Source organism: Magnolia sinica, chromosome 13, assembly GCF_029962835.1.
Source record: "Magnolia sinica isolate HGM2019 chromosome 13, MsV1, whole genome shotgun sequence".
Lineage (NCBI taxonomy): Eukaryota > Viridiplantae > Streptophyta > Magnoliopsida > Magnoliales > Magnoliaceae > Magnolia > Magnolia sinica.
In genome coordinates this window covers 32,457,446-32,484,476 of record NC_080585.1, presented here as the reverse complement: position 1 = coordinate 32,484,476, position 27,031 = coordinate 32,457,446, and the positions used below count along the sequence as shown (strand labels likewise).

The 27,031-nt window shown below is 39.9% G+C and overlaps 1 protein-coding gene, 1 non-coding gene and 1 pseudogene across 2 annotated transcripts; 1 reads left to right on the top strand and 2 right to left on the bottom strand.

Moving 5' to 3' along the window:
* Positions 1-26,125, bottom strand: LOC131223480 (uncharacterized). The gene is made up of 2 exons (XM_058218916.1): positions 25,936-26,125; positions 1-378 (listed from the first exon to the last, which is right to left on the bottom strand). Exons 1-2 carry the CDS (start codon positions 25,999-26,001, stop codon positions 16-18), a joined length of 429 nt encoding a protein of 142 aa, XP_058074899.1. The 5' UTR covers positions 26,002-26,125; the 3' UTR covers positions 1-15.
* LOC131224492 (small nucleolar RNA R71) lies at positions 7,476-7,582 on the bottom strand. Its single transcript, XR_009160972.1, has one exon. It is a non-coding gene; the product is annotated as a small nucleolar RNA R71 (small nucleolar RNA).
* LOC131224589 (small nucleolar RNA U3) lies at positions 16,099-16,333 on the top strand (annotated as a pseudogene).
* Positions 26,126-27,031: the final 906 nt, after the last annotated feature.

Genomic DNA, 27,031 nt, shown 5'->3' with positions numbered 1-27,031 from the left:
AGGAGAGCACTAACATTACGAAACCGATCCACCACTTCGGCCAACATTGGTCGTACCGAAATCAAGACCGAAGCTGGAGCTTAAGTCCAATTTGAGGCCTTGCAACTCTCTGTTAGAGCTGTTCTTGAAGCGATTCTTCCTTAGGGAGCTGAAAGGGGAGATAAGACGATCCCGCCCCTCTATACAGTGGAAGAGGGCGATGAAGTCCTTTGGATTGTCACCAAAAGTAAGCCCAATAGTCCTTCTTATGTGACCCAAGGCATCTCGGAGCCATCTCTTCTTCTGAATGTCATATGCGATCTTGCTTCTCTGACTTCGTGAGACATGGAGTACGATACTGTCTTCTGCCATGACCATCGTGGGACTGCCTACCCGCATCTGCAACAGTTCGGCGTCAATGATCCATTATGCATGTACAATTAAATACTTTCTTAATTTCTAACAACCTAATTAGAATTATAATCTTAATTCATTCATAGGTAAATCCGTGAGCCTCTCTCTCTCCCAGCCATCTCTCACACTCCCCCCTCATCTCTTCCAGTCCTTCATCTCCAAAGTAGCAACCAAAGGTAGACCACATATCATTTATAGTCGAAATCTATTACACAACCTCCATTATAATCAATATGCATTGTTCATCTTCATGCCCAAGATAGAATGGTTATGGTAATCGTTTTTATTGACATTTAAAAGGGATTGACAAATAAAGGTGGGAACAAATCGAAATGATGTTGAAAATTAATGGTTTGATTGGGCTGAAATTAGAAATGGATTGTTTGATTGGGGCATGTTTGAAGATCACAGTTCGAATAGATCGATATTTAAGTTGAATGATTTAATTTGAATGACACTAAATTAAGATCAATGTTGTCAAATCGCATATGTAATTGCATATGTAATCGCACATTATATATTTAATTACTTACTATATTATGTTTACATAAATTTTAACAAATTAATCAACAAGTTACATTAAGAGAGAATTAATTATTAAAAAATTCATAGAAAATTTATTGATAAGTAGATAACTTAAACAACTTACAAGTTACAACTTACAACTTAATGTACAAATATAATTTACAAAAAACAAGCACAACTTTCAAAATATAAATAAATAAACTTGCTAACATAAGACACTAATATAATAATACTATATACATTAATTGTTTCCATTGTGGCATCTGATTACCATTATCATCATTATCAAAGTCATCTCCTTCTTGGATGTATACTTCATCTTCTTCTGTTTCTTCATCATTGGTTCCCACTAGTACTCCATTTACATCTAATGGTTGATCTTGATCATCTTCTTCTTCTATCTCCTCAATCGCATCTATCACCTGCCTTTGACTGCTACTGCTCCCCCTCAACAAAATTATGGATCACTTCTGCCTTTGTCCGATCGACAAAACTGAAGAATATGGTCATTAAAGGTATAGGCAACTGAAAAAAATGGAGATGACATTTGGTTGTCTCATCTCTTATTTATAATATCTAAAATGAGCCTATAATCATTCTTTATAGTTGAAGTGATCCATAATTTTGTTTCTAGCTCTCTCCATCACATAGTAGATGTAACCCATTCGTGGCTTCTCATCTCCGGCTATCAATCATAAAATGGTCACTATGGGTTCCGATGATTTTAGTCAATTTAGCACTTATGTCCAAAAAGATTATGAAAGGATGGTTAGTTGAATTAACTTCGCTTAATTTATCCATGTACTTATGATTTTCTTCTGAATTCTGGAGTAATGTTGGACATATTCTTGCATTTGATCTTGGCGTATGTGTAAGGTTTTTGTTTGTGTAGTGCAATGTCACCGGCACTTATAAACCCGCATACCACACACAATACAATAGTGCATGTACTTCTAACCCAGGTCATTTGATTTGGGTTTCAAAGAAGAAGATTTGGAAGAAGAATGCATGATCTTGTACACTTGTAAAGGCTAGAGAGTTATAACTGTAGAGACTAGAGAGACTTGAACACTTACATTTGTAAATACTAGAGAGAGTTACACACTTAACACTTGTAAAGGTTAGAGAGTTACACACTAACACTTACAGAGACTACAGAGAGAGAGAGAGAGAGAGAGAGAGAGAGAGAGAGAGAGAGAGAGAGAGAGAGAGGACTTAAGTTCTAATCTTCTTGAATCTTGAATTTTAAACTTGTGTTGTTCTTGTATAGTTAGTTATACTTTTGTGGTTGTACATTCTAACTTGTAACTTGTAGTTGTAGGCTTGCTTGTACACTTGCAGCTTGCTCTTATAAGTTAATTTACAAGTTGTAAGTTTGCTTGAATCCTCTCTTGAGTCTTGAAAAAAAAAAAAGTTGAAAGAGAAAGTAAGTAAAAAAAATAATAAAATGGAGCATGAAACTATGAGAGAAAAATAAATAAGAATGAATGATGAATCTAGGTCTAAGAATGAGAATATGAGATTATATGAGAATAAGTGAGTGAGATATTATGATTTATGAGAGAATTTGAGATATTACAAAAAATAATCTAAGTCTTAGAATGAGCAAGAAAAAGGGAGAATGAATGAAAGAATGTAAGAGAGAGAGAGAGAGAGAGAGAGAGAGAGAGAGAGAGAGAGATGAGGATGAATCAATGAATGAATGACAAATAAAAGGAAAAGAATAAGAATAAATGAATATTACTAAATGAATGAATGAGAACTAAAACTATAAAAGAAATAGGAGGAACCGAAAAAGAAATAAAATGATCTCGAATGATGGTATTCTTGAATATTGATCTTTGAATACTTCAACTTTAAACTTCAAATTCGAAGTTCGAACTTTGATGATATTCTTAAATCTTGATCTTGGATAGGAAATGAAAAGTAAATGTAATAGAGAAACTTGGAAGTCTTGGAATTGAAAAGAGTTGTAGCCTTGTAGAGAGATTAGATTAAGAGAGAGAGCAAAAGAGAAAAAAGTGAGCGATTGTAAGCTTTAAAGAAGAGAATAATGAAAATGGAGGAATTTGAGTGCCTATTTATAGAAAAAGTGACCGAAATTACAAAAAATTTAAAAATAAAAATAAAAATAAAAATAAGAAGAAAAAGAAGAAGAAGAAGAAGAAGTCCCAACGGTCATATTTTTGACCGTTGACATTATGCAATCGCATGCTCGCATATACAATCACCTAGTACTCGTATTTAAGAATATACAATAGGATACATACTATGTGATCGCATTTGACAACGTTGTCAGAGATGAACGGTCTTATTTTTCAAAATTGAAGATGAATGGTCCAATTGAGGCAACATTAAAGTTCAATAATCCGATTGGGGCACTATCAAAGATGAACAGTTCGGTTGGGCCATCAGAAATAAGTTGGGGCGCAATCCTTAAGCAACTAGCTCCGAGAGGACTAGAATTATAGATGAGTAGTCTAGTCAGGTTGATATTGGAGATCAACTGTTCAATTAGATGGATATTGAAGATCAACCACAAGATTAAATCCAATTACAATGATATCAAAGATGAACAGTTGGTTTGGCAAATACTGAAAATAAAAAAAGAGGGTCTTGTTACATTGAAATCTAGATCAACAACCTGATTGAGCCAAAGTTAGAGATGAATGGTCTGATTTGGCCTACATTGAAGATAAAGGGCCCAAATAGACCATTGTTGAATATGAATGGTCTAATTAAGTAATGTTAAAAACAAACACTCTGACTCTACAAGTATCAATGATTAACTGTCAGATTTAGCTAAAATTGGAGATGAATTGTATAACTGGTTGAACGAAAATGAACGGTCCCACTGGGCTGATTTTAGAGGTCAACATTATCATGTGAACTGATATCAAAGGTAAGCTATCCGACTGGGCCAAAATTGGAGGGGAAGAGTTCTATCAAGATGAGATCATTGACCAATGGTCTGATTGAGCTAATTTAATTGTATTTGTGATGCAGGGCGTCTTCATGAGCTTGGACTGGGAAAGGACACTAAAAAGCATGGATTTACCGATCTGATGACACTAAAGCATGGGACGGACTCCTGGGGATTGGGATCGACGATTTTACACAGTCGAGATACGGAAAAAATCGAGAAACTGAAGCTCAAGTGGCCCAAAAGTCGGCCAGAATGCAAGATCATAGGTTTCTCACCATCCGTTTGTCCCGAAATTTCATACACGGCCTGAAGAACATAAATTAACCGTACATGCAGAATTTCGGCCGTTGTATCCTGGTGGAAGTGGCCTAATGGATAGATCATCCCTCGGAATCATGATTCTGGGCCCACCTGTTGTTTGGATCTGCTTCATCTCCGGTCTCCACGGTCTAAATGATGTGACAGAATGGATGGACGGAGCGGATTTCATATATACATCATGATGGACCCCACAAGGAGCATGCGAGTGCATAGACGGTGCACTCCTGCGGTGCACCGAATTCCTACAAAAGGGTCAGCTACCGCTGACCCGCGTCCTCTTCAAAAAATGCAACAGCGTTTTCGCTGTCGTCCGCTGGTCCTCCTCAGTGGGGCCCACTCGACACCTGAAGTGATGATCCGAACCGTCCATTGTATCAAGAGGGTGGGCGTGAACATCGCCTAGGTGGCGTAATCTCGGAAGATAATGGAGAGTGGATTTCAGCTGTTAAAACGGATGATTAACGGTGACTTGAAAGATAACGTGGGCCACATGAAATGAGGACCAAAAGTAGTGCTTCCCACCTGATTTTTCGAGTAGAACGCAGTGGACGGATCGGATTTTCCAAAAAGATATTGAAATGGGGCCCACCATCGTCACAGCGTCAATAACATGACCCTGTTTTCGCAACCGGACGCCGTCCGACTTTCACGGCGAGTTGTACGCCCTTGGGGGCGGTCGGACGGCTGATCCGAGCCGTTCATCATGTAGGTGGGCCAGAAAGCTCCCAGAGGACGTTGTCCTTTTGGAAGGAAAGCAAAGAAGAAGAAGAGGAGAAGACTCCGAGTTTGGCTGCTGTGCGTCTCCGCAACCAACTCGTCCGCGATCTCCGGCCTTTCGCACGGACCTCCTGCTCTACATACAAGGAGTCCCAGCTTCCGCAGCTGAGTCCTGCCAGGACTCCACAGAAGGGAGGTGAGAAGAAAGATAAAAAGGGAGGAGGCTCGGTTTGAAAGGGGGGGATTCATGTTATTCACGGCTGGAGAAAGAGCAGCAGTTTTTTCTCCGAGAGCAGCAGTTTTTTTTTCTTGCTAAGGCTGCTGGAAGAAAGTGGTTTTGCTGAGACGGACGGCAGCGTGGAAAGGCTCGGTTTGGAGGCCGGAACGAGCAGAGGTCTGTTGCTGCTGGACGTTGGCAGAGAGTACAGTGTAGCTGCTGTGCACGGGAGGAGTGCAGCTGCTGTGCACGAAAGGAGGGTCAGCTGCACGTTTTTAGAGAAGCAGCAGGTGGGATTCCTGCTAGACGTGGCTGGAGAAAACAGAAGGAGAATTGGAAGAAAGAGGTTTTCTTTTTTTTTCTTTCCTTTAATGTTTTTTTCATTCTTCTTCTTTTTAGTTGGAATTTAACCCATATCATGCTCGGCTAAACCTCTTAGCTAGGGCTAAGGGGTGAAGCTTGTAGCCTGATGGGAGAGATGTTGCTGGTGCCCTTTGATTAAGATTGAAGAGATTATTCTTGATTTAATTTTATGGGAATATTTTTAGTTTTTTTATGGCATGTTGTGACTGAAATTACAATGGGCTTGCAATGGCTTTGAATATTTCTTTCCTCTTTCTATATTTATGAAGTCAGGAAGCCCTGTTGTTCATCATTGTCCTATGGGCATGGTAGGATGACGGTACCTTCCTGACCTTCATGGCATGTTGATTGATTGATAATTAGATTAATTCTGTTGTTTGCTTTGTCTCTTGGGCATGGTTTGGTGATGGAATCCATTCTAATTCATACACCTTTCATCTCTTGAAACCTATATCAATGGCAGTTCAGTAAATTTTCATAATTTGGGATCCTGGCATACGATCTCCCTGATCTCTACAAGTGGATCCCCTGAATCCCTAGTTTCCTTCCTCTGAATTCCTTAAAGTCTTAGACAATTCTTCCACAATTATTTCTTAAATTCTATTTGGTTTAGATCACATCTTAGTCTAGTTCTAGTTCTACTTGGTTTCAGATAACGTACAGGTATCAGTCCCTGTGGATTCGACCTCGGTCTTACCGAGTTTATTACTACATCACAACCCTATACTTGGGGAGTGAACATTCTTCGAATTGACGGTTACGTTTTTCTGAAATTAATTAGTTTTAGAATTAGGTTAGGATTAGGATTTTACTTACTTTAGGATAGAAGTTTTTATTTTATTTTATTCTATTTTTAGAACTTAACCTGTTTTCCTGTTTTGTAGGATCCTGACATAAGTTCTAAATTGGTAATTCCTTCCTAATCTCTCTCTCTTTCTACCTTTTAGAATTAGGGTCTAAATTTTGAAATTTTTAATTATAGTATTTTTATTCTATTTTTAGGAAGCAGTTTATTTTAGAAACTAGGGTAGTTATTTCCCTTTCTAGAAAAATCCTCTAATTTTCGAAACTTTTCTCTTTTGTTTTTCACTTTCTATTTTTAACTCTTTTTAAAATCTAATTTGTTTCCTCATTTATTTTTAGGATTTTTGGTTCAGAAACTAACCTTCCTATTTTGTAGGCCTTTAAGTTAGAAATCTCTAATTTGGTAAGCTCTTTCCCTACTTTCTATTTTTCAACTCTCTTTTAGTAATTTACTTTCTAGTATAAGACTTTCCTAGTTTATTTTAGAAGTTTCCACTTTCTTTTAGAATCTAACTTATTTTATTTTTATTTTGCAGGCCCTTAACTTAGGACTCCAATTTGGTAATTTCTTTCCAACTCTCTTTTTCTTTTTAGATTTTCTTTTCCTTTCTTAGGATTAGACTTTGAATTTGATTGAGGGCTGCGAGTGTTTCATGCCCAAGTGGGCCCGTGACAACACTCGACGTCTCTTGACTGAAGGAGGATTAGTTGAGGGGTTGACTATCCATCGCAGGATTAGACACCGCTCGAAATCCCCTGAGTTAACTGAGGTTATGGCTGAAGACCAACCTCCTCTACTTCCACCCAGGGTGGAGGATACCCAAGATGAAAATGAGGTGCAACAAGCACCCCGCCTCGTACTTTACGAGATTATCTACAACCGGCGGGAGTGAGTACGCCCTCATGCATGATTTTTCCTGAAAACACAGGACAAATGGACATCAAGCCGGGAGTTATCCAACTCCTTCCCAAATTCCATGGACTTGAATCAGGAGAGTCCATATTTACATTTGAAAGAGTTCGATGAGATTATAGCTACATTATGTTTTCCTAATGTATCCGAGGATACAATTAGTGAAACTCTTTCCTTTTTCCTTAAAAGAGAAAGCTAAGACGTGGTTACATTCACTGCGTCCTAGATCCATTGGCACATGGAACGACATGCAGAGGGAATTCATAAAAAAATTCTTCCCACATCATAAAACGATTACCCTCAGAAAAGCGATCATGAACTTTGCCCAAAAGGAAGATGAAACATTCTTTCAATGTTGGGAAAGGTTCAAAGATTTGGTCAGTTCATGCCCACAACACGGATTTGAAACGTGGCGCATTACAAATTTTTTCTATGATGGACTGACATCTTCCATGCGCCAAATGGTCGAGACAATGTGTAATGGAGAGTTCATTAATAAAGATATCGACGAGGTATGGGACTACCTCGATAGTTTGCTGAAAAACACAATCTTGGGACTATTACCCAAAGTCGAACACCACGTCTAGGCCGACTCAATTAAAGGAGAAAGGTGGATTATATCTCTTGAAAGAAGAGGATGATCTCAAGTGTAAAGTGACTACGCTCATAAGGAAAGTTGAGGCCATGGAAGGAAAGAAGGATAAGGTCAATGAAATTGTTTGCGGCATCTGTGATTGCAACATTCACACAACTGAAAACTGTCCTACAATACCTGCCTTTCGAGGAGTGTTGAATGAACAAGCCAATGCCGTAAATAACTATCAAAGACCTTTTACTGGACCCAACTCCAACACATACAATCCTGGCTGGAAAAATCATCCAAACTTTAGTTGGAGGAATGGACAAACGGCGACTCCTCCAGGTTTCTTCAATCAAAATCCAAATCAAGTGAAACCTCAAGAGGAACCGGTTCAAAATCCCATACAAGAGTTGGCTCAGGCAATGCGGGGAATCACAGATTTTATGCAAAAGATAGATTCTCGTATGACGGTTATAGAAAAGGGGATGCTTCCTGCACAACCTCTCCCCAATCCTAAACCGCAGTACGAGAATAATGATCCCAGCTCTTCAAATCAGATGGGGCATGCTAAATCCATCACCACTCTTAGGAGTGGGAAGATCATTGATAAAACTCTTCCGGTTAGGCCCGAAAAGCCTCAAGAACCAAAAGAGGACAACAATGATGGATCCAGTGATGCCCCACAAAAAGTAGAACCGGAACTTCTAGAGAAGCCAGTTGCTCCATTCCCCCAACGGTTGGTTTCACCAAAACCTCTCTCTAACTCTCAGGATATCTTAGAGGTGTTGAAACAGGTGAAAGTCAACATTCCTCTACTTGATGTCGTTAAACAGATACCTTCATATGCCAAATTCCTAAAAGACTTATGCACGACCAAGCGACGGAAAATTATTCAAAAGAAAATCTTCTTGACTGAGAAAGTGAGTGCCATCCTGAAGCAAGACGTGCCGCAGAAATTCAAGGATCCCGGTAGCCCAACCATATCATGTGTAATCGGGAACCATCGAATTGATCACGCACTTCTTGACTTAGGAGCGAGCGTCAATCTGATTCCCTACTCGGTATACAAACAGTTAGGTTTGGGTGAATTAAAACCCACCCTAACCACACTACAACTTGCTGATCGCTCCTGTTCGTGTACCAAGAGGGATAATTGAGGATGTGTTGGTCCAAGTTGATAGATTTTACTACCCTGTAGACTTTATCATCCTGGACACCGAACCCATCAATAACATGAGCACTCAGATTCCCGTCATTCTTGGTCGCCCATTCCTTGCCACGTCAAATGCAATTATCAATTGCAGGAATGGTATCATGACTATGTCTTTTGGAAATTTGACATTGGAGTCAAACATTTTTTTCAATAACGGCAGCAACTCAGAGGATGATGACGATTTCCACGACATTAACATGATTGACTCTTTCGTGGAAGATACGACACCTCTGACCTTATCCTCCGACCATCTAGAGACGTGCCTGGCCCACTCCCATGATTTTGATGATGACATGATTAGGGAGACGTGTGCCTTGCTTGATACTGCACCGGTACTTGAAGTTAACCGGTGGAGGCCACAATTTGAAGAATTGCCACAAACCGATGTAGTGCCTCTACCGTCTAACCTCAAGCCGCCGAAGCTTGACCTAAAACCTTTGCCCTCTGATTTGAAATATGCCTATTTAGGTCAAGATGAGACATACCCGGTGGTGATCTCTGCCCACTGGAGAAAGAACAGGAGAGTATGCTTATATCTACTCTCATTGAGCATAAAGGAGCCCAGGATGGACGATAGCGGACCTCAAAGGAATCGATCCTCGATTTGTACTCATCACATATACCTTGAGGATAATGCAAAAACCGCTCTGCAACCACAACGTAGACTAAATCCAAACATGAAGGAAGTGGTTAAGGCCGAGGTTCTTAAACTATTGGACGTGGGTATTATATACCCTATATCTGATAGTCAATGGGTGAGTCCAACTCAAGTGGTCCCTAAGAAGTCCGGAATCACCATCGTAGCCAATGCTAATAATGAACTCGTGCCAACTAGAGTCACTACTGGTTGGAGAATGTGCATTGACTACAGGAAGTTGAATACCGTCACGAGGAAAGACCACTTTCCTTTACCATTCATTGATCAGATCCTGGAAAGGTTAGCTGGTCATTCCTATTATAGTTTCCTTGACGGGTATTCGGGCTACAACCAGATAGAGATAGCCCCTGAAGACCAGGAAAAGACCACATTTACATGTCCCTACGGCACCTTTGCCTATCGAAGGATGCCATTCGGGCTATGTAATGCCCCTGCCACCTTTCAGCGATGTATGCTTAACATCTTTTCTGATATGGTGGGACAATATCTAGAGGTCTTCATGAACGATTTCTCTGTTTACGGTCCATCTTTCAGTAAGTGCTTGGAAAGTCTTAAATGTGTGTTGAAAAGATGTGAAGAGAAGAACTTGGTACTTAATTGGGAGAAGTGCCATTTCATGGTTCAGAAGGGAATTGTCCTTGGGCATATTATCTCGTCCAAAGGAATCGAGGTAGATAAGGCAAAAATCGATCTTATCTCTAACCTACCTCCACCCAAGAACATTAGAGACGTACGATCCTTCTTAGGACACGCAGGATTTTACAGGCGATTCATAAAGGACTTTAGTCTCCTCTCTCGTCCATTATGTAATCTTCTTCAAAAGGATGTTCCGTACGAGTGGATCGAGCAATGCCAGAAGCTTTCACCAAGCTTAAAGGCACGTTAACCATCGCACCTATCATGCACCACCCGATTGGAACCTTCCTTTTGAGCTTATGTGCGACGCTTCGATTATGCTCTTGGGGCGGTCTTAGCCCGAGAAAAGATAAGAAGCCCTACGTCATTCATTACGCAAGTAGGACTCTAAATCCTGCCCAAGTGAACTACTCGACTACGGAAAAGGAACTCTTAGCCGTAGTGTTCGCCTTGGACAAATTTAGGTCCTACCTGATCGGATCCAAGATCATTATCTATACAGATCATGCGGCACTGAAGTATCTTCTTTCTAAGAATGATTCTAAGCCCCGCTTGATAAGATGGATCCTTCTACTCCAAGAATTTGATTTGGAAATTAAAGATAAAAAGGGAGTAGAGAACGTAGTGGCCGATCACCTTTCTCGCCTTAATACCTCGATTCCCTTGAGACAACCCATATCAATGACATGTTCCCTGAGGAACAATTGTTTAGAGTCTCCCATTCACCTTGGTTCGCTAATATTGCTAATTTTCTTATCACAGGTTCTATACTAACACATTGGACTGCGCAAGATAAGAAGAAATTCTTTACCAAGGTGTGCAACTTTTTTTGGGACGATCCATATTTATTTAAATATTGCCCAGATTAAATCTTAAGGAGATGTATGCCAGACGATGAGCATCTGAATGTTATCTCTCTTTTGTCACTCTCAGGCTGTGGTGGTCACTTTTCTGCTAAAAAGACCACGGCCAAGATTCTGCAGTGTGGCTTTTACTGGCCTACTATGTTTAGGGACACTCATGAGTTTTGCAAAGCTTGTGAGCGTTGTCAGAAATTGGGAGCATTGTCCCGTCGAAATATGATGCCTTTGAATCCCATCCTTATCATTGAAGCATTTGATTGCTGGGGCATCGATTTCATGGGACCATTTCCCCAATCGTTTGGAAATCTGTATATTTTGCTCGCCGTGGATTATGTCACTAAATGGGTTGAAGCGATTCCGTGTCGAAAGAATGACCATCGCACGGTCATTAAATTCCTGAAAGAGAACATCCTTTCTCGATTCGGAACGCCTCGAGCCATCATTAGTGATGGGGTTCACACTTTTGTAATAGACCATTCGAGAGCTTAATGAAGAAATACGGTATCTCTCATAAGGTGAGCACCCCATACCATCCACAGACAAGTGGATAAGCTGAGATTTCTAATAGGGAGATTAAATACATTTTGGAGAAAACGGTTAACCCTGATCGTAAGGATTGGTCAATCCGATTGACCGATGCCTTATGGGCATACCGTACTGCCTTTAAAACCCCTATTGGAATGTCTCCCTTTAGACTTGTCTATGGGAAAGCTTGTCACTTGCCTGTGGAGCTGGAACATAAAGCGTACTGGGCGATCAAAAATCTTAATTTCAATCTGGACAATGGCTCGCTACGCAAACTTCAATTGAATGAACTTGAAGAAATCCTAAATGATGATGCGTAGATAATTCGAGAATTTACAAGGACAAGATGAAAGGCGTTTCATGACCAACATATTCTACGAAAATCATTCACGCCAGAAAGTCCTTTTGTATAATTCTCGATTACATCTCTTTCCGGGTAAGCTTCGATCTCGTTGGACCGGCCCTTACATTGTTATTACTTGCTTATCCTCATGGGGCCGTCGAGATAAGAGATCCCGACAATGGCAAGGAGTTTAAAGTAAATGGACATCGATTAAAAACCATTTGTCGAGAAATTTGATTCAGAGGACATGTCCATGCCTCGACTGCTCCTGTTTACCAGGATTGATCTCTTAGTCTGATGGAGGTATAGGTAGGTTTATCGCTTTCATAGGATTATGGTAGTTGCTTTGGTCTGGCTGAAGTTAAACTTAGCGCTCCTAGGACGCAACCCAAATTTTCATTCCATTTCACTTTTCTCATTCATTAGTTCAATGTTTGTGGGTAGCATTGCCGCAAACCCCCACGAGACTACAACTCGTCCACTAGGGGTAACCTAGGGGTTTAAAGGCTTGTTGCATGTGCTAAATGCAATCGAGAGCACCTGCGAAAGTGGTATAGGTAGGATTTTATTTTTGTTAGTTTTGTGTTATTTTCTCTCTCGTGCTGACTGGATTCCATGCTGCGATCTCTTGGAAAGTCTCTCACGATTCATCATCCAGGTACTATCTTCCCTTCACTTTTTCTTTACTTTTGTTGTCCTATGCGCATTCCATACACATATACCTTGAGGACAATGTAGCTTTTAAGTTGGGGGTGGGAGATTAGGTTACCTAATCAGTGTTTTTTTTTCATCTTGAGCAAAAAGTGTGAAAATTTTTAAATTTTTTCTGGACTTTCTGGTGAATTCAAAGTGATTTGACAACCATCTTTGATTTAGAATCACAGGATATGGAATGTTGGTGATTTACTGCTCTTGGATTCAGTTGCTCGTTAGATTTCACAGTTAAGTTTAATTATTAATCCATGATTAGAAGTTGTAAACATTGATTGAGTCATGATTTCACATGTCACATCTCGCTTACACATCAAGATTTCAGTTTAAAACTGAAGGGTTAATTTGGGGATCAGTAAGCATAGAAGGAACCAACTTGAACAATTGTCCGTCAAGATCAATTAAAAGGAAGAGATACCGTTGAAAAAGGTTAGGCAAAGAATCTTCACTATAGGTTTGCTCCCTATAAGTGTGGACTTCATTAAAAAAAAAAAAAAAAAAAAAAAAAAAAAAAAAAAAAAAAAAACTGAAGGAATGAAAAGATGATCTTTGAGGCAAGCTTTGGTTATTATGAATTCTCTTGTTAATCACCAACGATATCCTGAAATAAAGAATTGAATATTAATGTTGAAAGTTGGGATTACACTTTACATCTGTGGAACTCAATGTTTAGGATTATTTCTAATTAAGGGACTAATACTTTGAATGAAGTTTGCCGTGTGTTTGAGTCTAGGAGAGAGTAAAGCCCAACATTCATGAATTGTTGAATTCTGAATATCTAGATTGTTTTCCAAAATCACTCGAGTTCATAGAAATTCTCCTGTAATTCTCAACTTATTTTTCGCATACTTTGCTCGGGACTAGCAAAATGCTGGTTGGGGGTTGTGTTGAGGGTCAAATATTGCATATCAGACCCATTTATTGTATGGATTTACAAGCATGACACCGTTTAATAGCCTAATTTAATTGTATTTGTGATGCAGGGCGTCTTCATGAGCTTGGACTGGGAAAGGACACTAAAAAGCATGGATTTACCGATCGGATGACACCAAAGCATGGGATGGACTCTCGGGATTGGGATCGACGATTTTACACAGCTGAGATCCGAAAAAATAGAAATGAAGCTCAAGTGGCCCAAAAGTCGGCGAATGCAAGATCATAGGTTTCTCACCATCCGTTTGTCCCGAAATCATACAGGACCCGAAGAACATAAATTAACCGTACATATCGAGAATTTCGGCCGTTGTATCCTGGTGGAAGTGGCCTAATGGATAGATCATCCCTCGGAATCATGATTCTGGGCCCACCTGTTGTTTGGATCTGCTTCATCTCCGGTCTCCACGGTCTAAATGATGTGACAGAATGGATGGACGGAGCGGATTTCATATATACATCATGATGGACCCCACAAGGAGCATGCGAGTGCATAGACGGTGCACTCCTGCGGTGCACCGAATTCCTACAAAAGGGTCAGCCACCGCTGACCCGCGTCCTCTTCAAAAACGCAACAGCGTTTTCGCTGTCGTCCACCGGTCCTCCTCAGTGGGGCCCACTCGACACCTGAAGTGATGATCCGAACCGTCCATTGTATCAAGAGGGTGGGCGTGAACATCGCCTAGGTGGCGTAATCTCGGAAGATAATGGAGAGTGGATTTCAGCTGTTAAAACGGATGATTAACGGTGACTTGAAAGATAACGTGGGCCACATGAAATGAGGACCAAAAGTAGTGCTTCCCACCTGATTTTTCGAGTAGAACGCAGTGGACGGATCGGATTTTCCAAGAAGATATTGAAATGGGGCCCACCATCGTCACAGCGTCAATAACATGACCCTGTTTTCGCAACCGGACGCCGTCCGACTTTCACGGCGAGTTGTACGCCCTTGGGGGCGGTCGGACGGCTGATCCGAGCCGTTCATCATGTAGGTGGGCCAGAAAGCTCCCAGAGGACGTTGTCCTTTTGGAAGGAAAGCAAAGAAGAAGAAGAGGAGAAGACTCCGAGTTTGGCTGCTGTGCGTCTCCGCAACCAACTCGTCCGCGATCTCCGGCCTTTCGCACGGACCTCCTGCTCTACATACAAGGAGTCCCAGCTTCCGCAGCTGAGTCCTGCCAGGACTCCACAGAAGGGAGGTGAGAAGAAAGATAAAAAGGGAGGAGGCTCGGTTTGAAAGGGGGCGATTCATGTTATTCACGGCTGGAGAAAGAGCAGCAGTTTTTTCTCCGAGAGCAGCAGTTTTTTTTCTTGCTAAGGCTGCTGGAAGAAAGTGGTTTTGCTGAGACGGACGGCAGCGTGGAAAGGGTACAGTGTAGCTGCTGTGCACGGGAGGAGTGCAGCTGCTGTGCACGAAAGGAGGGTCAGCTGCACGTTTTTAGAGAAGCAGCAGGTGGGATTCCTGCTAGACGTGGCTGGAGAAAACAGAAGGAGAATTGGAAGAAAGAGGTTTTCTTTTTTTTCTTTCCTTTAATGTTTTTTTCATTCTTCTTCTTTTTAGTTGGAATTTAACCCATATCATGCTCGGCTAAACCTCTTAGCTAGGGCTAAGGGGTGAAGCTTGTAGCCTGATGGGAGAGATGTTGCTGGTGCCCTTTGATTAAGATTGAAGAGATTATTCTTGATTTAATTTTATGGGAATATTTTTAGTTTTTTTTAATGGCATGTTGTGACTGAAATTACAATGGGTTTGCAATGGCTTTGAGTATTTCTTTCTCTTCTTATATTTATGAAGTCAGGAAGCCCTGTTGTTCATCATTGTCCCATGGGCATGGTAGGATGACAGTACCTTCCTAACCTTCATGGCATGTTGATTGATTGGTAATTAGTTTAATTCTGTTGTTTGCTTTGTCTCCTGGGCATGGTTTGGTGATGGAATCCATTCTAATTCATACACCTTTCACCTCTTGAAACCTATATCAATGGCAGTTCAGTAAATTTCCATCCTGGCATACGATCTCCCTGATCTCTACAAGTGGATCCTCTGAATCCCTAGTTTCCTTCCTCTGAATTTCTTAAAGTCTTAGACAATTCCTCCACAATTATTTCTTAAATTCTATTTGGTTTATATCACATCTTAGTCTAGTTCTAGTTCTACTTGGTTTCCGATAACGTATAGGTATCAGTCCCTGTGGATTCGACCTCGGTCTTACCGAGTTTATTACTACATCACAACCCTATACTTGGGGAGTGAACAACCAAATTGGAGGGGAAGAGTTCTATCAAGATGAGATCATTGACCAATGGTCTGATTGAGCTGATATTGAAGATAATAGTATGATTGGTCGATTATAAAAGATGAGCTATCAAATTCGACCAAAATTAAAGAGGTATTGAAGATCAATGGTATGATTGGCGAATATCAACATATGATTTGACTAATATCAGCGATGAATGGGCACAACCTTACTTCAACAGGATCTGTTTTATGGGCTCGTACTTCTGTATCCTTAAGTGCTAAGGAGACAGGCAACCAAGTCTGGTGGATGAGATAGGACCGTTAGCTTTTTTATAATTAAAAAAAAAATAAAAAATAAAAAATAAAAATAAAAGAGATGAGTGGGCTAATTTGGCTAGAATTTGGAGATGAAAGGTGTGACTAATATTGAAGGCCAATGGTTCCATAGGGCGGATATTGAGGTTCAATGGTATGATTGGACAAATATCAAAGATGAATAGTCAGGTTGAGCCAGAATTGGAGATGAATATTCTGATTGGGCCGATATTGATGATCAATGATCCAGTTGGGTGGATATTAAAGATCGACGGTATGATTGGAATGCTAACAATTTGGACATCTAAATTGACCAAAATTGAAAGTAATGGTACGATTGGTTCGATATTGAAGATCAACTGTCTAATTGGTTGTAGATTAAAGGTCAATGGTATGATTTCATTGATATCAAAAATGAATGGTTTGATTTGACTGATATCAAAGATGAATGGTATGATTAGACTATATTTGGAGTTGAACGGTTTGATTGGGGATGTTATGATCAACAATCTGCTTAAGATGAATGGTCTCATTGGAGTGATACTAAAGCCTATAGCTCTTATGTGAATGATATTAAAGATCAATTGCCTCACTAAACCAAAATTAAACATCAACAAACTAATAGCGTCCAGTTTGTTTGGTCCCACTTAGCATACAAATGGTCTAACCGAGTTGTATTCATATCGATAGTATGATTGAGCAAATGTTAAAGATATTCATTTCGATAGTATCATTGAGCAAATATTAAAGATCGACGGTTAGATTGTAATGATATTAAAGTACAATTGTTTGATTGGAACAAAATTGGAGATAAATGGTTCAATTGGGCCAAGATAGAATATTAATAACTAGCTTAAATTAGATTGAATATTAATAGATAGGTTGAATCAAGCAATTCATCTACAATTCCATCCTAATCGGACCATTAATCTTTGATATTGGTACAATTGGACCGTTGAACTCCAATTTTGACCTAACTTGACTATTGATCTTAAATCTTGTTAGAATAAGAACAATCAATTGATCCAGTCAGACTGCCCATCTTCATTATTGGCCTAATTAGGTTGTTGATCATTAACAATGACTCAATTGGACCATTCATCTTCTATTTCAGCCAAAGATAACCATTCAACTTTAATATTGGTCCATTTTAACCATGGGTATTCAAGATCAACCCAATCAAACTACTCATCACCTACTTCACCTAGTTAGACTGTTAATCTTCAAATTGGTCCAAGCAAACCATTGATGCTCTATAGCATTCATATCAGACCATTTGATTTTGACATCAATCTAATCAACCCGTTCATCTTCATTATTAACACAATCCAACTGTTCATCTTCAATATTGGCCCGATCATTTCGTTGATTATTTATATCAACCTAAATGGGCCATTTATCTTTAATTTTGACCCAATCAGATTAGCCATCTTTGATGTCAGACCATTTTAACCATTTATCTTCAACATCAACCAAGTTGGACCATTGATCTTAAATATCAACCCAACCATACCATTCATCTCCAATATCAACAAATGGACAAATTGTACCATCCACCAGGACCCACCTTTTATTGTTGATCCCTAAAAAACCATATTTAATCTCATACTATTTAACCATCCAATAAATGGAGGGGTACGCATCAACAATAGCCCCATGGAGGATCCTAGCAATATATAGGTATGATTTAACTACAATGGATCGCGGTTAGTAATCTAACAGAATGGGTGTGTAAATAAAAGAGGAGATCATCATCTTCTTCCCTGCAATAGCCCTTGAATCCACGAGGAGAGAAAATCTAGAGAGAGAGAGAGAGAGAGAGAGAGAGAGAGAGAGAGAGAGAAATAAAATTAATATTATTAATGAAAAGTGTTGCTTACCATGCATCTAATGGGCTTATATAAGCAAAGACGGCTTAGTATTCATAGAGAAGTAGCCCTCAATTTGCAGTTACGTTTCTTCCAAATTCAACTTGAAGGTAAAGTAATCAGACTTTTGGAGCCAAGAACCTTGATATGAATGATAAGGAAAGAAATTGCAATTTGATTTTTCCCTTTGTCAAACTAATAATGGAAATTCACATTGATAGTGCATACAAACTCACCATTAGGAATGCTTAGACTACAATCCTTGGCACAAACAAAGCCTAGAGGGTCAGTCTATCTGTCACATTGCATTATATATTGAAAAAACCTAATGCGTTTGTCATCTTTTTCCCTAAGTTTTCAGACCACTATCTTTGACACGTAATGCACATGCATGTAAGAAGTCCAACCTGATTCCAGATGACCTTGGATGGGCTATAGGCTAAAATCACACTAATCGGAAAACCTCAAACGTCGGCATCATTTTTTTAAATTTTATTTTGAGAAAAATTGCACCATTTTAATTTTGGTTTGACTTGTTTTTAACAATTCATTTCCTTTCCTCAACAGTCCTCCATTCAAGGTTTGCTTAGTGATTAGTTTGGTAATTGTATGTGTGGGACACATGTACAAACAAGGTTCTGATAACTTGAGGGAAAAGAAAGAAAGAAATAGCATAGCTTTTACATACTTATATTTCAACATAAAAAGGAAAGCAACTTATAAAGTCAATGATTTTTTTTTTTTTAATGACTGTGTCACAAGCTTTTCAAAGTGTGATTCGAATTTGTGGGCTGTTTAAGGCCAACCCAGGCAAGTCAACTCAACTTGTTTTTTTCTTAAACTCTAATTCAATGTTGTTGGTGTTTGTTTGGTATTCCTCCAGCATTGCTTACGGTGTCTCTTTGTCAAAATAGGTGGCCGTGGATGTAATGAAAGACTTGGTAGTTTCAGCATGCATGGGAATCACGAATTGCCTACGGGTTCCTCTTCAACATCACATGGGCTATCTTATAAATTTCAAGAGCAATATTGTGGGTTTGAGGAGCCATGCAAATGAGCTAGCGATGAGGAGAACAGACATTGAAAAATGAGTGGTCGTAGGTCAAGCAAATGGTGAAGTGACCACTGAAGAAGTTCGAGGGTGGCTAGAAAGAGCAGATAGCATGGAAGAAGATGCAAAGATGGTAGAGGAGGAGGCAGGAGTAAACAAGAGATGGCTGAAGGGGTGGTGTCCAAATTGGATCTGGCGTTATGAGTTTGGCAAGAAAGCAAAATTGAAGTTATATGCTATTGTTAGTCACTATGGTAAAGCGGTGTTTGAAAAGGTGACCATGGCCCCACCCTGTTCAATTGTAGAGATTTACCATGCCCCACCAATCGAGGGTCTAGAATCAGCCAAATTATCTATGAAGAGAATTCTCGATGCTCTAAATGATGAAAAATTCAGGGTTATTGGCGTATATGGCATGGGGGGAGTAGGAAAAACTACCCTCGTGAGAAATGTGAACACCATCTAAAAGGGACACTAAATTTCAGTAGAGTCATAATGGTGGCAGTGTCCAAGGAAGTGGACCTGAAAAGGGTCTAGAATGACATTGCAAAGCGATTGGGCCTGGATCTCAAGGACGAAAGCGTATCTCATAGAGCGACTCAACTCATTAAGAGACTGATGGAAGAGGAGAAGTTCTTCATCATCTTTGACGATCTATGGGCTAGAATCGAGCTGGCTAATGTGGGTATTCCTTCTAGCGAGCACCACAAAGCTTTTAAGATCATATTCACTTCACGGAGGGAAGATGTTTGCAGAGAAATGGAGGCCGAATTCAAGATCAAGGTGGAACTGCTCTCCAAAGACGAGTCGTGGAAATAGTTCAAAGCGAAAGCAGGCAAGGTTGTTGATTGTCCAACATTGCACACTGTGGCAGAGAAGGTTGCTAATGAATGCCGTGGTCTACCATTGGCAATTGTGACAGCTGGAAGGGCGTTGTGATGAGAAGAGCTTCAGAGTGTGGAATCATGCATTGTCGAAATTGAAGAAGTCCGCCCCAAAGAACATCAGAGGCATGGAGCAAGAGGTGTATCAATCCCTAAAATTAAGCTACGATCATTTGCAAACAGAGGAGTTAAAGTTGTGCTTCTTGTTTTGTAGTCTATTTCCAAAAGACTACGAAATTGATGTGGATCAAATGATTAGATGTTGGATGGGTGAAGGGTTTCCAGAGGATGTTGAAACATTGGAGGAAGTTCTGAACAAGGGACACGCATTGGTTGGAAAACTCAAGGCTGCATGCTTGTTACTAGATTGTGACAAAGAAGGGTATGTAATGATGCACGACATAGTTCGAGATGTGGCCATTTCAATTGTGTCTAATGATGATTCCTACAAATTCTTTGTCAGAGCGGGATTGGCATTGAAAGAATGGCCAAAAGTGGACCGGTGGGAAGAATACAAGAGGATTTCGGTGATGCAAAACGAGATCGAAATGCTACTTGAGAGGTTGGAATGTCCTGAACTGTTAACGTTGATGATGCAATAAAATGACAATTTGAGCAAAATACCAGATCGGTTCTTTGAGGGTGCAAAATCACTTCGTGTTTTGGACCTTGGTAGAACTTTTATCACGCGACTACCATCATCAATGTCATATTTGTTAAATCTCTTAATCTTTCACGAAGCGCGATCAGTGAATTGCCAACTGGAATAGGTGAATTGGCCAATTTAAGGCATTTGGACCTATCCTTCAATCCGAGACTTAAAAATCTGCCAGCAAATGTAATAACGAAGTTGACTCGTCTGGAAGAACTAAAGATGGTCTTAAGCTTTACAGGGTGGGAAGCTGCAGGGACAAGAAGGTGGGGCAAAAGCAACGCTTCTTTAGCCGAAGTCACATCTTTGAGACAGCTAAGTTGTTTGTGCCTTGACATAGTAGAAGTAGGCAGTTTTCAGCAAGATGCCATATCTAAATCTTGGGAAAATTTGGAGAGGTTTTGCTTCCGAATAGATCGGTTAGAGTATGATTCTAATGTCTTTGATGACATGAGAAGTCATCGTGGAATGATGATCATTGATGGTCACAAGTGCGTACCTCAATGGGCTAAGATTTTGATCCCAAGAACAACCTTCCTGTAGCTATATTATCGTAGGGGCCTAACAACAATCTCTGGACTTACAGATAAGACAGTGGCGGTCAGTTTTGAAAGTTTAGAAAATCTTGAAATCTATAAATGCCTAGAGATGGAATACGTGCTAGATGGAGAGGGCACCACGGAGAATACGTTACAAAATTTGCAACAATTAGAGCTCCATTTTCTTCAAAAGCTAGAGCCAATTGTCTTCTATGAAGAATCTTTTCCAGAAAGAATGTTTCAAAATCTAAGGTACGTCAAAGTGGTGGAATGCGACAAGATGAACAACGCATTCCCATCTGGTTTATTGCAACGTTTGCAAAATCTAATGAAACTCGAGGTGTATAACTGTGGAAAATTGGAGTATGTGCTTATGGGTGCAACAGTAGGGTTGCGACAGGAAAATATGCTTCCAAAACTCGAAACTATGCATCTTGAGGGTCTACCGAAGCTGAGAAGTATCTGGATGGGATCAGTTGCACCGCTCCAAAATGTCTGATGCTTGAGCTTTGTTAAATGTAATGCATTGAAAGTGGCCCTCTCATCGACTCTAGCAAAGGGGCTACCTAATATGGTAGAGTTTCATGTACACAATTGTGATGGAGTTGAGGTGATAATATCCCAAGCAGATGGGGTGGTCGATAAGGGAATGCTGCCCCATTTAACATTCTTGGAGTTACGTGGCCTGCCGAAACTGGGACATATATGTGAAGGGGTGTTGGACTGGCAATCATTGGAAGAGATCGCAGTGAAAGAGTGTTTAAGTTTGAAGAAGCTCCTCCTGGATGCACGAAGTGCGCCCTGCTTACGGTGGGTCAGAGGAGAAAAGAGGTGGTGGGATGGGCTGGAATGGGCCAAAGAGCATGCCAAGGCCCACTTTCAGCCAATGTTTAGAGACGTCGACATCCATCCTTAAGCATTCCACGGGCTTTTCTACTACTTCCTACCAGACGAAGTGAGTGGCATGGTACAAACCACAATGGTCTAGTTATAAAGAATATGGGCTTGATCACCCCACCTGGGATTATGTTCAACCCCATCTACAAACACTAAGTTGGCGCATGTTATAAGCATCCAAGTTGTTCATTATATGGACCCTGCTGTGTACATCCCATTGCTAAAAAATTTGGCAACTTCACTCATCAGATCTGCTATAATACACAAAACAAATTAGATATGCTTTCATAGACTATGGCATGCCTGATCAATGGTCTAGCCTGATTTGTGGGCCAGGGAATCAACACGGTGGGGTCAGCTTGGGAATTTACAAATATGCCGAATTGGCATGTACATACAGTGTGGTTGGGTCGGGCTATTCTCCTAGGCGGCATTAGAAAGCCTCTTTAGAACATGTAATAATGACTGTTATTTTTTAGATAGAATATATATGGAAAGATTCTAATGTAACATATCCCTTAGACTTATAAATGTAATTTCTGTCATGATTTGTTCTTCTTGTTATTTATTATACTTGTAATTCTCTAGTAGTTGTAGTTCAGCTTGCCTTTAGATGATCTAGCCTTAGCTTCTCCAACAAAAGAGAGTACTATTCAGGAATAAGAGGTGGGTTCCTCTACCATTGTTGTTCATGAGAATTTGGTGAAACTAGCTGCATGTGATGCCCACTGTAGTGTGTGTATGGCATCCAACCCATCTAATAGGGTTCCCACACCTGAAAATGGGGCAAACCAAAAAACAGGCCAATCCAATCATCAAGTAAGCCACACTATAAAAACAATGGACAACCACCAAAAACATATAAGTTTTATGGACATACGAATAAGTTGTATATGAATTTGTTTCAAATGTATACGAATATGTTTTACATGTGTATGAAAAAGAGTTGTAGGTTAAGCTTAATCTACAACAATTGTAGATGACCCGGCCTCCTGGAATAAATGCTATAAACAAAAAAGTAACTTTGGAAATTAACATGCCATGGAATATTATTTAGAAAATGGGAGAAATATCCATGAGTGTCTGGATATACGTCTGAGAACTCGAAAATGGATCGGCCAAGTGAACTCGACTCCACTAGACTTCCCTGTAGCTCAAGGAAAACTCATTTGCTAATGACTTAGTCAAAACTCTATTGACTAGGTTGACTCGACTCAACAAAACTCGATAAAACTCAAACTTCCCAAGACTCCAAAATATTTTTATGAATTTTAAATCTTAAATATAACCAACTCAAGACTTAACATCATCAAAGCCTTATCCAAACTAATTGGGGTCACCTGCATGAATCCTTTTGTGCAATTTCACTCTATCAATGGCCATAACTTCAATTAGACCATAAGTCATTAATTCACCCACATACTTTTGGGCCTTCCCCTTGCTCTTTTAGAGCCTTCAACTCACACGAACTCAATCCTTCTAACTGGCATAGTTCTTGGTGTCCGTTGCGCATGACCAAACCATTTGAGTCTACTATACCTCATCTTGTTCCCTAATGGTCTTACTCCTAAATTCCCCCAAATGCATTCATTTCTACTTCTATTCTTGTCTTGCCATGGATCCATCTCAACATCCTCATTTCAGCAACACTCATCCTATGGACATGTTGTCCCTTAACTGCCCAACATTCTTTCCCACAAAGCATGGCTGGTCTTATAGCCATCTTACAAAATTTCCCTTTTACTTTAAGTGGTATATGACTATCACATAAAACTCTAGCGGCGCATCTCCATTTCTTCCACCCAACTTGAATTTTGTGGGCAACATCCTTCTTAATCTCTTCACTCTCAAGAATTATCAACCCAAGATATCGAAAGTGGTCATTTTGGGGAACTTCTTGGTCAACAATATTAAATAATTCTTCATTCCATGGGGGGCCACTAACGAAAGTGTTATGTATCGGGAAGCCACCCAAACATTTGTGGGAGGAGTGATCGAGATGATCAAGAGGAAGTTAGCCTCCTGGAAGCATCACTACCTTTCCTTAGGGGGCTAACTAACTCTTATTAAGGTGGCTATGGCCAATATGCATGTGTATTTTATGTCTCTATTCAAATGTCGCAAGGTAGTGGTGAATAGGTTCAAAAAACTGAGACAGGAGTTTCTCTGGAAGGGGGCTAGTGAAGGAAAGAAGTTCCATCTTCTCATATGGGAAGAGGTCTTCAAACTATTTAACGAGGGGGGTGCTGGCATTAATCCTTTAGGAGACATGAACACTGCTTTTCTTGGAAAATGGATTCAGAGGTTTGGAGCCAAGAGGGGTAGGCTTTGGAAGGAGTAGATCACCTCTAAGTACGGTACTTATGAGGACGATTTGTTTGTCAAGCATTCCTCTCACTACAAAGCCTCTACCTTTTGGAAAGCAGCGACATCTACTGAATCCATTGCTTGTCAAGGTGTCACCTATTCCGTGGCTAATGGGCATCTTACCCGTTTCTGGGTGGATGTTTGGTGTGGAGACCAGGTGCTTGAAGATCAGTTTCTTAGCATCGCTCATATAACCCTTGGTCGCTCCATTTTGGTGGTGGATTGTTTCTCCTTATCTAGGGGATTGGTGGTTTCGGTTCCTTGTCATAGAAATCTATTGGAAAGCGAAAATGGAGAGTTTTTAGAGCTTTTGAAGACTCTATCCAAAGTCAATTTCTCCGACCAAGAGGAGGACTCAATGGTTTGGGTAAAGAGCACCAATGGCCTAGTCTCGGTAAAGTCATTATTCAACTTGATTGGGGTTTCCAACCCTGGTCTCATATCCCTCCAGCTTCACTAGTGGTCCTAAGGGGCTCCTCCTCGAGTTTGGGCTTTTGTTTGGCTATTAGGAAGGAAGAGAATCCTTACCATAGATAACTTGGAGAGAAGGGCCATGATTCTCCCTAACATATGTTTGATGTGTATGAAGGATGGAGAGTAGATTGATCACCTCTTCATCCATTGCTCCCTCACTACTGAGGTATGGAGCCATTTTCTTGCTTTGTTTAACACGGCTTAGGTGATGCCGAGTCTGTGGAGGATTTACTATGGCTGTGGTATGGTGAAGTTGGAAGGGATGGGAAACTTAAGTGGAGGCTTCTTCTTATGGTAGTGTTGTGGTCTAATGTGAGGGCTGGGAATCAGCGCTGCTTTAAGAATCGTAGCTTGGAGTACTTGGAGGTGATATTGACGGCTTTAGTTAGTTGTTTCAGAGGATTAGGCAATCTCTGTTTGGTCAGCTTAGGTTGGCTTTCTTGTTCTGCTTTTTGTCTTTGTTTTTGTTTTGTCTACTTGTATTCTTTCCTCACTTTTTAAAAGTTTTCTAATAAATTGGCTGTTATCTCTATTGAAAAAAAAAAAAAAAAAACCTCATTCCTACTCCTATTGTTACTAAAATTGCATTCCATATACTCTGTTTTAGTCCGACTAATTTTAAATCATTTATATTCTAAAGCACCTCTCCATAAATCCAGTTTTGTGTTTATGCCCTCCCTCATATTGTTAATCAAAACTATGTCATCTGAAAAACAACATACAACACGGGATATCTTCGTACAAATCCACTCCATTGGTCATAATTCAAATGACTCTCTTGCTCCCTTTATAATCTAGGGTCGCCAAACACAGTTTTTGGGTTTACATAGGCTGAAAATCCAGGTTGCAAAACACAATTGATAGAATAACAATCTCAAGGATTTCACGTCTTGTCTTTGTACTTACGTGAGTAAACAAACAAACACACATTCACAGCGATTAAGGGGCCTCTAATTGAATTATAGGAAAAATCAAAGGAACGGTTACAAGGAAAGTAGTTCAAAAACTTACTTTAGAATCCGATTGCAAACAGTGACAACCACCAATCTCATGACACCAATTACCTCCTCCCAGCATTGAATTCGTTGATGCTACAGTGACATCAGAGTCCTCTAGTTTGGGAAAAATGTTGAACACGTTGCAGGCGGTTTCTCGTCCATTGCTACGTCACTACCATTTTATCCGTATATTTGTCATTGCCCATTCAGGGCCTGTTTGGATGCCTGTAAGTTCTTTTAAGTTGTAAGTGACTTACCTGTAAGTCACTTACAGGTGAAAGTTACTTACAGGTAACCTGTTTGGATGTAAGTTGTAAGTCACTTACAAATAAGTTAGTTTTTCTGTTTGGATAGCCTATAAGTTACTTACAGGTAGAAAGCTGTATATTCACATCGAGCAGAGCTTGGATTGGGGAATCGTTCTAAAATGTTATAATCATATAAAAAAACATAGGATCAAATATGTTATTTTGTTAAGCCCATCAAGATGAATATTTGAGATAATTATTAAGCTAAACCAATCATTAAGTGGGCTATAAAAGTGGGCCCATGAAATCAAAATATCTATAATATGGAGTAATAACTCAATTTAAGCATTGAGAATAAACTTAAAAATATTAATAGAAAATCTAATAATTAAATTACATTACCAATATCTTCTTTAACTATAGAAATTACATTTAAAATTTTTACTAGGGAATCATCCTCTCCAACCATTCATTCTTTTGAATAGGACTTGCATGATCTAGGAACGTAGAAGCAAAATGCGGTCTTTCCGTAAGGAATGTGTAGGCCCTATACATCATGTTAGAATCAATGGTTGTCATATTCTCCAACTCATCCCATAGTCTTCCTGCTGTTTTAGTTTTGAATGAAACATATTTATCAATTGTTTCCTGCATGCGTTCAAACTTTTCAATAGCAGTTGATGCAATATAGGCATTCTTCTTCTTCTTTAATGGCCTTGGAGCAGAGTTTCTCACATTCCTTTGACCGCTTCCTTCGTCATATTGATATTGACTTTGTGTTCCATCGGAATATACATCATTAGGTGGTGCAAATAGTGTATATGATCCAGAGGGGTATGAGGACAATGGGATGTCATCCAT

Excerpts from the sequence above, each read along its gene's own strand:
- LOC131223480 (XM_058218916.1), bottom strand. The coding sequence starts at position 26,001 with ATGCTGGGAGGAGGTAATTGGTGTCATGAGATTGGTGGTTGTCACTGT. Across the intron at positions 379-25,935 it reads GTTTGCAATCGGATTCTAAA|ATGCGGGTAGGCAGTCCCAC; the intron begins GTAAGTTTTTGA and ends GAACTGTTGCAG.